Source organism: Macrotis lagotis, chromosome 1, assembly GCF_037893015.1.
Source record: "Macrotis lagotis isolate mMagLag1 chromosome 1, bilby.v1.9.chrom.fasta, whole genome shotgun sequence".
NCBI lineage: Eukaryota > Metazoa > Chordata > Mammalia > Peramelemorphia > Peramelidae > Macrotis > Macrotis lagotis.
In genome coordinates, this window is record NC_133658.1 from 86851467 (window position 1) to 86867345 (window position 15879).

The 15879-nt window shown below is 34.8% G+C and overlaps 1 protein-coding gene across 4 annotated transcripts in view; it reads right to left on the reverse strand.

Moving 5' to 3' along the window:
• Positions 1-15879, reverse strand: part of ATL2 (atlastin GTPase 2) — a 108327-nt gene that overhangs the window by 25520 nt on the left and 66928 nt on the right. For all 4 annotated transcript variants that reach the window (XM_074204058.1, XM_074204061.1, XM_074204052.1 and 1 more), the window contains exon 2: positions 272-516. In XM_074204058.1, coding sequence (XP_074060159.1) covers positions 272-516 — 245 coding nt within the window. The remainder of the gene's footprint in view (positions 1-271; positions 517-15879) is intronic.

A 15879-nucleotide genomic window follows, 5' to 3' on the forward strand; every position in this document is an offset into this window, starting at 1 on the left:
TCTGATTTCACAAACAAGGAAACTCAGCCCCCCCACTCCTAATTTGAAAGTTTCCAGTTTCAGTGAACAATAATAACGTCCTGTATTTTCAGGGTATGCAGTGTACTATGTGCTTAAGAAAAAATAATTGATAAAATTAAGGAAAGGGAGAAATAAGCAGAATACAAATTAGTTACATATAACCTAAAGCCTGAAAAACATCATTATTTCTATATACCATTTCATAAAGTGAGAGGAAATTTAAAAAAACAAATCAAGAGACACTAATCACCTTGTTATACATATATCTCAGCATGAAGTCCAATAAGAATGATTTCCCTTTACGGAAAGCTCCTGCCACAGACACCACTACAATATTAAGATCACGTATATGCTCTTGTAACAAGACTTGCTCCAATGCCTCTTCATCAAGTTCAAAGTTGTGATCATCTTCATGAGCAAGAACAATCTGTACTGGACAGGGTTTCTTCATAGCCTCATTTGAGTTTACCAACTCATCATCTTCGTAATCTTCACCTAAGAGAAAAGATAACACTTTTTATACCCCTACAGTCATTAATAAATTACCCCAAGTCTCATTATTGAAGTAGACACAAGATAGGTTATAATTCTCAGAAACAAAACTTGAAGTGCAAGTAACAGTATATCTTATTATACTGTTCTATGGAAAGTCTCTCTTGGTAGGAATATCCTGAAAGAGGTTAAGATATTATTATGGCTTGTTAAAAGAATATTATAAAGATTGCAGAATTGGGTGGTCATCTAGAAAAATAGATAAAACAGAAGGGAGGGATGAGTTAATAGTAATAACTAAGGTTATTTAATTATAAAGTTCATTCTGAAGGAAATTATATAAATGCACAATGCAGATCAACCAGAATCAATCACACTTTAAACTAGGTATCTTCTTTGTAAAACTGAGACATTACAAGAATTCCTCTCAAGCATTCCTCTTCTAGTCAGTTACTTCAAATTTAATTTTATAAACACTATTTTTATGGACATTTCTCATTTTTATTTACATATTTTTAAAGAACAAGATAAAATGATAATCTGCCAAGGCACAAAAATGAATTTGTAAATGGATGAATGAATGCATGAATAAATATATAAATAGCCATTAGAGAACTGTTACCTAAGTCACGTCCATATTTCATTAGGATGACAACTACTGTTTCAAGCAAAATAAAAAAATTGGCTAAACTGAAGTTCTAATTCTTAACCTCATTTAGATTAAGTCATTATTTTTAATAACAAATCGTTACAGAATTAGCCCTCTGACTTTAAAAGTTTTAAAATCAGTATGCCAGAAACTCCTAGAAGGCAGAATACACCATACAGGCTAAAGAGGCACTTGCTCCATAAAAATAGGCAAGGCAAAAGAGGTAAAATAAATGACTTAAATAAGTCATGAGAAAGTTAATTAAAAAGTAATTTATATGTGTACAAATAAATATAGAAATATGTAAAAATATATTCCCATAGTGTATTCTACATGCAGAAGAAATTATTGTATACCACCATACTTTATACCTATTTCCTCAAAAAGAACAAGCTCAGTCTCAGAGAAGTATAAGAATTGGAATCTTGGCAGAGGTGAGAAACAAAGAGGAATCATATTTCACACTTTGTAGGACAGACAAAGGTAGATTTTTGAATAGCTTTAGAGAACTACTTTTTAATCCTTTAAAAGGATGGATCCTTGAGGATAGAAAGAGATAGCAAAAAAAAAAAAGATATTTTAAGCAGCCTCCAAATATAGTTCTGGCTCCTTAAAAATCTCGTCACTGCTACTTAATCAATGATAATCTTGTAAAGGAGGATAGATACTGATAAACCTGGGAACTCCAAACCTTTTTGAATGCATACATTAAATATTTATAAAATATGAAAATATTTTAATGTATAAACATAAAATATACAAGAATAGATATAAAAGGATGTGAAAAGATTTAAATATATTTTTAGAAAAAATTCAAATAAATATAACTTTTTCTAAAAATTATGACTTAATGATGTGAAATACAGTGATATGGAGGCCTAGTTCTACACTCATTTTATTTTGATTCTTGATTTCAATGGTTGCCTTAACTAGAAAAGTCTCCTCATAAAGACAAGTAGATTAAAATGGAAAAAGTACATCAATGGCTACTTTTGCAAGTTAGCTAGTAAAATCTGCCTTCATTGACATACATCAGTTGTTCTTGCAATCTAATCAGAGGTTTTTACATTTTTATATTTTTAATGGGCTGAAATCCACTGATTTCCAAACTCTCCATTTGGAATATTTTCAACTGGTCAGAAAATTCTATTTCCACGTTGAAATGTACAGATATGAAAGTTTATTACATGTGGCACACATCATTTTCACCAATCCAGAGAAAAAGCAGTCATGATGGTGTTAAGTAATATGCATTACTGTAATTATATACACATACACACACACACACACACACACACACACACACAGGACGAAGCATGAAGATTAAGGAAAGGACAGCAAAAAAGATCCAACAGTACAAAACAACAAACTCCAGCAACTCTTAAAAGTGGCCAAGAACAAATTATGAAATACTATTGGAACAAAATGCTTCCTTGCTATGAGAGATGGTGAAATCTTCAGAAAGGTCTTGAAAAACAATCCGTGAGTGCCTTTAAAATTCAGCACAGATTTTACCTCTATCAATTTGGTCAACTTCAAATATTTAGTCAAAATCAGCTTTACTTTTCTGAATACTGTTTTCTATTTCTTATATATAACATGGTGTGTGTATAGCACAAAGAGCAACTTTGTCTCAGTTTTTTCATCTGTAAAATGAATTGGAATGGTAATATTTAAAGAAAACTCCAAATGGAACTATGCCCAAAGGGCAACAAAAATGTCCAGCAATACCACTACTGGGTCTATACCCTGAAGAGATGATGAAAAAGGCTAAAAACATCACTTGTACAAAAATATTCATAGCAGCCCTTTTTGTGATGTCAAAGAATTGGAAATCAAGTAAATGTCCTTTAATTGGGAAATGGCTTAGCAAACTGTGGTATATGTATGTCATGGAACACTATCGTTCTATTAGAAACCAGGAGGGATGGGAATTCAGGGAAGCCTGGAGGGATTTGCATGAACTGATGCTGAGTGAGATGAGCAGAACCAGAAAAACACTGTACACCCTAACAGCAACACGGGGGCGATGATCAACTTTGATGGACTTACTCATTTCATCAGAGCAACTATCAGGGACAATTTGAGCTTTCTGCAATGGAGAATCTGTATCCAGAGAAAGAACTGTGGAGTTTGAACGAAGTTCAAGGACTATTTCCTTTAATTTAGAAAAAGAAACTGATATCTTATTGTCCAATCTTGTTATCTCTTATACTTCATGTTTCTTCCTTAAAGATAAGATTTCTCTCATCACACTCAATTTGGATCAATGTATAACATGGAAACAATGAAAGACTGACAAATTGCTTTCTGTGGGGGTGGGGGTGGGGTGGGAGGGAAGTAAGATTAGGGAAAAAATTGTAAAACTCAAAATAAATAAAATCTTTATAATTCAACAAAAAAGAAACCAGGAGGGATGGGAATTCAGGGAAGCCTGGAGGGATTTGCATGAACTGATGCCAAGTGAGATGAGCAGAACCAGAAGAATACTGTACACCCTAACAGCAACATGGGGGTGATGATCAAACTTGATGGACTTGCTCATTCCATCAGTGCAACAATCAGAAACAGTTTGGGGCTGTCTGTGATGGAGAATACCATCTGTATCCAGAGAAAGAATTGTGGAGTTTGAACAAAGACCAAAGACGATTACCTTCAATTTAGAAAAAAAAAAAAAACGTTATTATGTAATTTTGCTATCTCTTATACTTTATTTTTCTTCCTTAAGGATATGATTTCTCTCATCACATTCAATTTGGATCAATGTATACCATGGAAACAATGTAAAGACTGGCAAACTGCCTTCTGTGGGGGGGGGGGGAATCAAGATTAGGGGGAAAATTATAAAACTCAAAATAAATGGAAATTAATGGAAAAAAATTATTAAGAACCCCAAGGAGCTTTTACTTATGTAGGAATATCTATTGATATTTACCATAATATAAATTAAAACTGATAAACAATTTTTAAATGTTATTTATTAATTTTTAAAATAATAATAATAAATCTATTATATGCTAACATAAAAAAAGGAAAGAAAACTCCAAATGGGCTTAGCATGACTGAAAATGACTGAACAACAATAACAAAGAATAAATTGATAGAAATTGGTTGTATCATTTAAGATTGAGATATTTTTCATTTCTATATGATGGACTTCTATTGCTTACAGTTTTCCTCTTTCATGTCTTTACAAATTAATGTTCTAAACTAGTGCTAACCTTGGGCTACCAGTGCTCTCTTACTGGCAAAGATATAAGGACATTTGCTGACTGTGGTAACTTCTAGGCTCTTTTGTCTCATTGTTGTGACTGATTTCAACTGGATTAAATTTCCATAAGGAATAGTAAATACTTGTTTCTTTATACATTTCCCAATTTTCTGCACCACTTTTGTAGCAGATATTGACACACTGACTGCAAATTTCCAGGAAGTTTTTCTATTTAATTATGGGTAGAGCAAAATAAAATAATCAAGTATCTTCATGAAATGTTTCCTTGACATGATAAAATTTAACTCTTCTCATTTCCCTCTCTAAGGAGAATCCATGAGTCACCCTTCGATTTGACTGCAAGTTCTTTATGTCTTCTGATTTTACTTCTAGAGAACAATATTGATTTAATTCTATTCCTGAAATACTATATCCATATAGTTGCTGGATTCAGATTTCATACTCTAGTACCAAGTTAATTAATGTTTACGGACTAAAAATTATAATTGCTAGCCCCTCTGTCTTCTGTTAGCTACTTTGACATTATTACTTCTGTAACCCACCTTAATTTCCATACAGGTTTGAGGGCAATTTTCATATTTTCTTTTGTTTCAAGGCTTGACATAACCCAAGATTTCCTCATCTAAGAGTCAGCTGAAAGCTTACATGACTTGCCCAGTGTCACTCAGTCTGAGGAGGTTTTTGAAATCCAGGTCTTCCTGAATCCAGATCTTGAGCTCTATCCACTACACCAATAGTGTCAAAGTCAAGAAGAAATGGGGCTACTTAGCAATAAGGGTTTCTAGGTCATATAATGACATTATTTTTTAACTATTTTTAATTTTGTTAATCTTTTGTTTTGTAGGAAGGCTATGTGTGGTATCAAACATCTCTGCACTAACAATCATTCAATAAACATTTATTAACTGCCTAATTTGTCCAGGTATTCTGCTAAGCTCGGGGGGGGGGGGGGGGGGGGGCTCCAATATATTAAAAAAAAAAAGGTCCATCTGAGCAGCACTAAAGGAGCTTACAAAAAAAGAAAGGCAAAGGAAGAGGAGAAGGAAAGGAGAAGACAAAGGTGTCTTATCATTGTGGTGAAGAAGTCAGTGAGGAAAAGTCCCAAAGTAATCAGGTGAGAAAAAAGCACTATACCATCTCCTCTAACAAAGCCAAGGGCAGTAGGAAAAGAAGGGGATGGATGCAAGCAATATGAACGACATTCTAATCCAATCTATGGGAAATGGCACCTGATTACATGTGGAGGATGAGATAAAGGAGTCAAAATTAATTGAGGTTTTGATCCAAATAAATGACTAGAAAACAATAGACTGACATGCTAAAATTAACAAATATCTTAGAAAATTAGCATCAGGAAATTTTTGAGTCTGAAAATTTTTTGCCTTATCTTTTATGTTTAAAATGAGAGGGCATTTTAAACATAAAAGATAAGGCAAAAAATTTTCAACAGTTACACCATGCTTCCCACTGACCTTAGCTTTCCTCTAGAGACATACCTCAAAAAAAACTACTGTAGACAGTTACTATGAAAATTCAGTCCCTTGTATATTTCTACACCAGAAACTTGAAGAATATATTGCTCAGAATCCAAAATTTCTCTTTTTTTTTCCTAAGGGTAGGAAAGGTACATGACAGAGTAAAAGAATATTGAATTTATAATCTCAGAATTTGAGCTAAAATTTCAGCTCTGGTAGCCTCTCTGTGATCTACTTTGGCAAACCTCTCTTATCCTAAATTTCCTCAATTATAAAATGAGAGGGTGGACTAAAAGACTCAGCATTATAGCTGTACAATCAGGCCATCCAGTTACAGAATAACACAATGTTCAAGAGAACTCAATAGCCAAATAGAGTTCCACCCACAACTAAAATATAAACAAGGGAAATGAATTTTAAGAGATAAGGTGATTTGATAAGGTTCATACCAATATATAATTCTCAAGGTGATTACTATGAAAGACAACACACATAAGTTATATTTTAAAAAGCTTTTTTAAAGACAAGTTTTTTTGTTTAAGAGGTCTATCCAGACTAAAAGTTATAAAAATAAACAAAAGTGGTTACACATAACACCAATAACAATAAACATCATCTTAATAATAAGCTTTAATCACTTAAAACACCACTACTAAGTCTTTTGGGACAATTTGTATTATGAAAAGATTCATCTGGATGAAAGTCTGAATTTCATCTACCTACTCAAATTGTGCCACTACACATTTATTTCTGAAAAAGTCATCAGGTGATTCTTTATATACCAATTTCTTTATTTCCCCCCATGTAGATGAGAACCATGAGTGAAAACTTCTCCATAAGATCAATGGAAAGACACCAGAGGTTAAAATTTACAGGGAAGTCAGGTATAGGAAAGGGAGGTTCTAAAGACACCAAGTGAAATGAGGAAAGATGGGAGTTACTTGAAGACAATAATGTGGAAGGCACTGAGAATTCTCCAATCAGCTTTGGTTTTCTACTGAAGTAGAGGACAAGATTAGAAGACCTATAGCCATTTCTCTACATATTGATGCCAAGGTCCAGAATAAGTAGATGAGGTGGAAATAAACTCAGTCTAACATGAAGGTGTTTCTAAAGTCACATTCAAGAAAAGAGCAGACTCAAGGGCAGCTAGGTGGCGCAGTGGATAAGAACACCAGTCCTGGAGTCAGGAGGACCTGAATTCAAATCCAGCCTCAGATACTTAATAATTACCTAGCTGTGTGGCTGTGGGCAAGCCACTTAAACCCCACTGCCATGCAAAAACTTTAAAAAAAAAAAAAGCAAATTCAAGAGGCAGGCCTACTACTCAGGTTTGTTAGGCAATGATAACACTAAAGAGAAAACCTATGTTTATTTAGCTTCTATTTCCTCTGCCGAGAAAAGGACTAAACAGATACTGGAGTAGAAATTCAAGATAAGAAGATAAGAAAAGCATATAGTCACCTTCACTGAGTTCAATTCCCCAGACACTGATGAACTAAACTGTACAGTAAGAAATGATAGAAGTGATAAGTGGGTTCCTGTCGGTGATTTATAAAAGACAACAAAGACTGGGAGAGGTGAAGTACACTAGAGAAGGGGAATCAATGTCCTGATTTTAAAAAACTGAGGAATTGAGGAAGCTACCAAAGCATAAGCAAGTGAGTTTAACCTTGACTGCTCGCAAAAATCCTAGATCATTTGAGTAAATTTCCAGAAAAGTTAAGAGGATGACAAAGTCAACATGACTTTAACAGAACAGATAAAAAAAAAATCAAACTCCCTTACTGTTTCAACAGTTACCAGACTGGAAGATAAGGGGAATGCTTATGGTTACAAATTACCTAGATATCTGCAAAAGGTAAACTTCCAAATATTTTTGTGAGAAAGTTTGAAATGGATAGGTAAATTTGCAACTAATCAAATGACCAGGTCAAAAGGAGTTGTCATTTACAGAATGCTATCTAATGGTATATTCCAAAGATGGCTGTTTGGCTCAGTGTCCTCTGATACAAAGTAGCTGAGACCAACAACACACTGCCAAAAACTGAGACTGAAACGCTTGATTGCAATCTAATAAAATGACATCGAATAATAGGAATAAATGTAAAGTACATTTGATTTTACAAGTTTGAGATTAAAGAAGTATACTAAATGGCAGTTCATCTGGAAAAAAAAATCTGAGTTTGGATAAAATGCAAATTCAATGAATTAATTTTATAACATGGTAATCAAAAAAAAACTAATGTAATCCTCAGCTGCATTAAGAAGGGCAGAGCATCCAGAAAGGCAGAGGGTAGACCAGCTACATTCTACCCTAATCACCTTTTAAAGGGAGTATTGTGTTCACTTCTGAACACATTTTATTTAAAAAAAAACTGATGAAATAGTGTGCAGAAATAACAATTTAGGGTCTATGTAAAGAAAAACCTCCAAAACTGCTAGTCCACAAGTAAAAATTACTTTAGGATAACGTATTCCCTACCTGAAGTTCTCAAATAAAGGTTAGATAGATAACTCCTGGACAAATGCCCCACAAGCAGATTTCTGAATTCCAATCACCCTTACAAGTATTTGCACTTAAGAAATCACAAGGCGGTAACTAGGTGGTGCAGTGCCACTTAAGCCCATTGCCTTGCAAAAAAAAGAAAAAAGGGGAGGGGAGGAGAAAAGAAAAGAAACCACAAGGCAACTAATGATCATTTCCTTGTTAAAAAAAAAAAGGTCAGTGGTTCCTCAGGACCTTCCTCATCCCAAACCCACTTATCACTTTTCCCTTGGTCTGTATTCAAGTTGGCCTATTTTCCTACTCCAAACACAAATCTCTCTGGCCACACTTACCCCTCCTTCATACACTTTTTCATACTTTCTTTCCCTTCCCTTCCCTTCCCTTCCCTCTAAAGAGATCCATATTCTCTCTTAACAAAACCTATCTGTAAAAGGCCAGTTCAGACCCTCCCTCATCCTCTAGATCTTCCTAGATTCTTCTAGCTGATGAGAAGATTGTTCCTTTATCAGACTTTCTATCACAATCTCCACTAATCTTTTAGTGATGGAGTACCTTGTGATGTCCCTATTTTTGAAAGAAGCAAAGAGAGGACTTAATTTTAAGACTGGCAGAGCATATCACAGGTACCACCTCATTTGATCCTGTCCTGGTAACTCTATGAAATGGGTACTATTATTATTCTAATTTGACAGATGAGAAAAACGAAGACTGAGAAATTAAGTAACTTGCCCAAGGTTACCCAACAAGGAAATACTGTCTGAGGTTGGATTTTAAATTGGGTCTCCTGAGTCCAGGCCTCTATTCCCCAACAAGAAAATTCAGCAACCAAACATTCACCTCCAATTTTGGGAAAGCAAATTTCAATGACTTCAGAAGAAAATTATTTAGAACCCTATGGACTAAAATGCTTTAGAGAAAGTCAGCCCAGTAAGAGATGTTCAGATGACATTCTGAGGACACAAAAGGAAACAATTCTAAGAAGGAAGAAAAAATGATTTGTGTGAAGAAAATAATGTAAATCATTAGGGAATTCATAGATCACCTTAGATTTTTTTCCAAATCAATGTAAAGAAAATGAAAGCAAGGCCAGATAATAGAAGATGAATTTAAAAACATGGCTCAGTCCTATAAAAACAAGTGTCTGGAATGAGCTGAGGCTGGTGAGAGAAGCTCAAGACAAAAAAAAAAAGGGGGGCAGCTATATGGCACAGTGGATAGAGCACTGGTCCTGGAGCTGTTCGGGAGGACCTGAATTCAAATCCTGTCTCAGATACTTAATAATTAATTACCTAGCTGTTTGACTTTGGGCAAGTCACTTAACTCCAATGCCTTGCAAAAACCAAAAAGACACTAAAAAGAGCTTTTTTAGTTATGTTGAGGAAAAAAGGGAGGACCCAAAAAGGAACTGCAACTTCACTCAGAAGGCAAATGGAACAATGATAATATTTGGTAAAAAATAAAGAAGTTTGGACTTTTCCATTTTTATTTTGTTTGTTTTCTCTGCAAAGAAGAATAACCATTACAATGAAATGATATACACAAAAATGACTAATAAGGACTGGACAATAATAAAACCAGATCAACTCAAAATCAATTGGCTAGTCAGACTCAAGAGGAACTGTTAATGATTCAATGCCATGTTCTCCAGGAGAGTAACCTATATTTGGCTACCCATGACCTGGATATCCAAAGGCATAGATGGTATGTTCATGAACTCTGGGCAGCTAACAGAGTAGATGTACCCTGACAATATAAAGTTCAGGGCTGAATGTAGTAAGATGAAATTCAATAAGTATAGGGATAAATGGAAAATGCTGCACTTGGGTACAAAAAATAGCTTCAAAATTATGAAGATGGAAGATGCAGAGATGGCAAGCTGTTCCAAAGCAGATCTGGGGGTTTTAGTAAACTACAAACTATAATAGAGTCCACAGTTTGATGTGGCAGTCCAGGAGGTAATGCAGTCTTGGATAACATTAAGAAGGGCGCAACTTCCAGAAACAGGGAAGTGGCAGATCCACTATACTCCATCCTTGTTAGAATTCACTTGAAATGTAGTGTCCAGTTCTGATATACCAAGTTGCTGGACTACCAGGAATATAAGGTAGAGTGTCCAGAAGAGAGCAACCAAAATAGGGAAGGGCCTTTAAACAGTTACAAACCACAGGCGAACCAACTGAAGAAACTGGACATGGACCAAAAAAGAAGACTCAGAGGGGATGGGTTAGCTGGGTTCAAATATTTAAAGGGCTATCATGGGGATAAGACATGTTCACCTGGCCCAGAGAGAAGAACCAGGAATGATGGATGGAAATAGCAGAGGAAAATTTAAGCTTAATGCAAGAAAAAACTTGCTAACAAGCTGGCCAAAAGCTGCCTGTCTTAAGAAATAGGAGGCTTCCCCTCCTTAGAGGTTTTCAAGTAAAGGTTGAATGACTGCTTGTCAACCATATTATTACAAACTTACTGTGTGGCCCTGGACAAGTCATTTAACCCTATTTATCTCAGCTTCCTCATCTGGAAAAGGAAATGGTCAATTATTCTAATATCTTTGCCAAGAAAAGTCTAAATGACTCATGAAGAGTCTAATATGATTGAAAACAACTGAACAACAACAACCATCATGTATGTATGGTTTGAACTAGACCACCACTGAGGTCCCTTATAAACCCAAATTCTATAAGTTTAAGATTTATGCCAAATTTTAGTGACTTACCCAGTGTCATACAAGTGCTAAAAGGAATAACATTAAGTTAACAAGTTTTCAATAATTTCCATACTTAACAGAATTTAAAACTCTAGTATGACAAATGGTAAAAACAAACAAAAAAATCCCCAAGGAACCCCAGAATAACTGAAAGGAATTTAATAATGAATATGCAAATATATGTGCAACAACAGTTTATAAACTCTCAACACCTGATAATTCCTGACTCAGATTTATTTTTAATTTACTATATAATGTGATTCCAGAAGCAGAATTTATAGAAAAGATTGATGCTATGGTTCATTTATGTCTGACTCTTTGTGACAAAATACTGAGGCATAAAAATTATGCGTTTATAAATTTTAGAGTATTAAAAACATTAAATATAACCAATAAAATCTTTGGTTTGTCGTCAAATACAACTGAATCTTTAAAAATAGTGATTACATTTTTCATCCTGGGAGGAAAAGATCTAAAAACACAAACTGTGGATATAAGAGATCCTAAGACATGAAAATAGATAACTCAAAGAGCTATACAGACAGGTAAAGAGGAAGTAGAAAGGCTAAAATATGATACCAACAAATAAATAATCACATAGTGAAACCTAAGAGTCATCTGTGAGATATACACCTAGAAAGGGAGATAGACTAACCAGGGAGCAAGAAGTAATGGAAACAGTTCATCAAAACATGTCTAATGTTCTATATGAAAGCCCCCAATACCAGAAAAGAGGAGCAAAAAAGCAGAAGAATCAAGTTTTCAGACATTCTCAAAATACTGAATGTTGAAACTTCAAATACAACTGTACAGCAACTAACACTACTGAAGAAATTCAACAAGATCAAAATCAATGTTGATATTTTTGCTTTAAGTTAAACCAGAAGACAAAAAAAAAAGTTGCAAATCAATTAAAGAATGATTCAAAAGCTTCTCTTCAAGAATGACAAAGGAGTTCTCGATAAGTTAATTTTATCAGAAAGCAAATAGAAAGGCTGCTGGGCTTGGAGTCAAAGAACCTTTTTTCAAATCCAGATTCAGTCACAAGTTACCAGTGTGACTTTGGGAAAGTTATCATTCCTCTGAATCTGTTTCTTCATTTATAAAATAAGAATATTGGACTAGATGATCTCTAAGATCCTTTCCAGTCTTAAATCACTGCCAACCTATAATTCTGTATCAAAAGTCAACAATAAATATTTCATAAGATGCTAATCTTATACTCCAATGCTTAGTTAAAAAAAACTTGATTCAATTTCAATTTCTGTGATACCAATTTTAGAAAGAGGGGGAACTTCACAAAAATCTTCAAGCTTAATAAGAATCTCTTCCCAATTAAGTCAACAAATCAATAGACATATTTTAAATTCAACATGTTTAAAATTAAATTCATTATCTTTCCACACTGCAGTTGGGTCTCCCCCTCTAGGGGTGGGTCTAGATTCCTTTCTTTCTTGCAAGCTAGTTCCCTCACTTAGAAATTAAACTGTTTGATTCCTGGCTCTCCTTTCTCTGGCCTGCTGTGTTCGGTTCTGGCCATCCACAGGTTAGAGCCCAGGTCAATCTGATTGACACAAGAAACCCAATTTAAGCAAAGTCATCCCATCATTTTTTCCAAATACTCAGGACTGCAACTTTGATGTCATCCCCAATTCTTCAATGTCTTCTCATATCCATAGTGTTAAATGCCAAATCTCATCAATTCTATTTCTATATCTCTACCATCAGTTACCACCCTAACTCAGGCCCAATCACTTGTCACCATGATTTATTTTAACAGCCTCTTAACTGCTTCCCTTGCTTCCAGACCCTCCCATTCCCCAAATCAACCCTCCACAAAACCCACCAAGTTGATATTCCTAAAGTACAGGACTGTCATCTCTCGACTCAAAAAGCTGCAAGGTCTCTTTACTGCACCTAGCATATGATACAAACTCATTTAGCATTTAAAGCCTTTCAAAAAATAAAGGTTTAACCTAGTTATCCAGACTGATTTCATATTACTCCCTTTTACAAGTTCTAGATTGTAGACAAAATGGTTCCACTTAGTATTCTCTAAATACAACCCTCTTCTTCATTTGAGACTTTGCATCCTTTCCATCTATGTCCTCTTCAAAAATCCTTACCGCTCATGAAAGTTCAATATGAGAGGCTAATCCTAATTCCAACCCCCCCAAAATACATTACATATACCTCTTTGTAAACATACTGTTTCTATCTAGTAGAATGGGAAGCTCCTTTCAGGGCCTGATTTATTTTTTGGTCTTTGTATCCACAGCAGCCAAACAGGCATTGCTTGTTGCAATGAATTTAAACCAATTAAGAAATTGGGACAACAAACAGAAGAAAAATGACAAAAATATCTGCAAAAAAATTTTAAAACAAATTTTTTTCATCATCAAGAACAAATAACCATATGATATCAACATTCTGGATATGCTACCAGAGATACTGGAAATAGCACAAAAGAAAATAAAGATAAGACCAATTTTTACATGCCATTGCATTGATCAATTATACATCCTAGAGAATGAAACAATGAGAATATCAAAGGATCCATTCCTAAAATACTCGGAGAAGAATATCAAAAGACACTGGGAGGAGGGGGGACTCACATACCTTATTACCACTGAAAAAGGCCAACTGAAAAAAAAATCAAAACTACCAATCTACATGCCTTTTTCTATCTATAACAAATTTTTTATGATAATCAACTACCAATGGAAAACAATACAAGCAGATCCAACCATATAATTATGACATTGCAAAGTAAAAATTTAGACAAAAAAATAAAACTTCACTAAAAAAATAATGCAGGTCCAAGGTAAAGAAGAGATAATGGATATATATCCCTTCCCTAATAGTAACTGAGATCAGAATATTGGATTACACTATCAAAATGTGGCCAATGTATGATTGTTGTTTGGAGGAAAGATGGCTGAAATTGCTGATGTAAATACAAAAGACATTCACTTATTTATTTGAAAGAAACATAAACAGAACCAGGCGTATAATTCATACAATAATACAATTCATACAATAACAATAACTAATTTGAAAAACTAAAAAATTCTAATCAGCACAAAGATCAATCATGATTCCAGAAGACTGATGATGAAACATGCTACCCACTCCCTGATACAGGGATAACAGACTCAAGATGCAAAATGAGACATATTTTTGGACATAGCCATTGTAGGAATTTGTTTTATGTGACTATGAATATTTGTTTTAAGAATATTTTTATCATTTACATTATATTTATGAATATTTGTTGCATTTTTAAGTTTTTTCTTTTTATAATAAGGGTGAAAAGGAAAAATATTTTTATTCATTTAAAAATTCTAATTTAAAAAGTACAAATAAGTATTTTAAAAAACATAAGGATATTTTAAAAAAGAAATCATCTATTCAAAAATTCCTGGTCAAAGCTACCTTGACCAGGATATTACAATTGGACAAACAGGTTTTTAATAAGAGATGTGTCCAAGAAAAATGATGTAACTGATTAAAAAGGATAAAGAATACAAGATCTCACTGTAGGTCCTTACTCTTGTTGCTTATCCAAAAATCACAAGACCAGAGGGCCCAGAATTGTAGAAGAGTTAAGCTTTAACCCTTTCTTAGAATGCCAAATTTTAGCAAATGAAATGAAAACCCTGAGACTCAGGTGACCGGAGTTTTAGTCTCTTCTCTGACATTTAAATCAAGGCTTGCAGGGTCCCTGCCTGTGGTCAATATATTTATAAGACTCAGATTCCATGAGACTCCGCTCCAGGACAAGTTGAATAAATCTGACACTAAGCAAGTCTCTATTCCCATGCCTTTGCACTAAGGCTTCCCTATTCCTGTAATTCTCTGCCCCTTCTATTCCCATGCCTTTGCACTAAGGCTTCCCTATTCCTGTAATTCTCTGCCCCTCACACCAAGTTCTAGGTTCCCTGACTTCCTTCAAGACTCAGATAAAATCCTACTTGGGTCAGGATGTCTTCCATTAAAATTCTGTATATGTCTTAGATATACCAAACTGCTTATGTGTTTTTAATCCTCCCCCTGCTACCATGAGAATGTAAATCCTTGAGAGCAAGAATCATGTTTGCCTTTCTTTGCATCCCAGATTTAATATTTTGATACTTTCAATAGTTACTATCTATTTTTTGGAGGATGGGGATATTTAATGGCCTCAAGCCCTCTTTCAGACACTTCTCCAAAAGTGCTCTCTTTGTCTCAGGCTTTAAGACCACTTTTGCCCACCCTCCCCAGTTGCCAACCATGAACAAAAACTGACCTTATGCATCTAGTAAGGAATAAAGACAGAGACTAGATCTACTATTTACAGATACAGAGAACTCCTGGTGAAGAAACTCCTTCTACCAATACAGGTCAGCATGCACTTACACCTCATAGGCTTAGAAGTCAGATGAGTTGCTGAGGTTATACAACCTCAAAGGAGGGACCTTGATTCTGGGTCTGCCTGATATAGGGCAGGCCCCCTCAAAACACCTAGTACCAAGTCATCTAGGAGAAGCTCAGTGTCTACTTCTCCCCAGCTGTTCCTTATTGCATCTCTATCCTGGGATCATGTCCCCTTCACAGGGAGGAATCAGCCTTGCAGGGCCTTTTTCTCCTCTCCCCCTAACCCACTTCCATTCTCTAATTTTCAATTTATCCCTACAATCTATGCTGTTTCCTTCTAATATGCCCATGTCTTTCCTCATCCTAAAAAAACAAACAAAACCACTTCCTAAATCCAGCTACTCCTTATGATTTTATATCTTCCCTTTATGTGGCTAA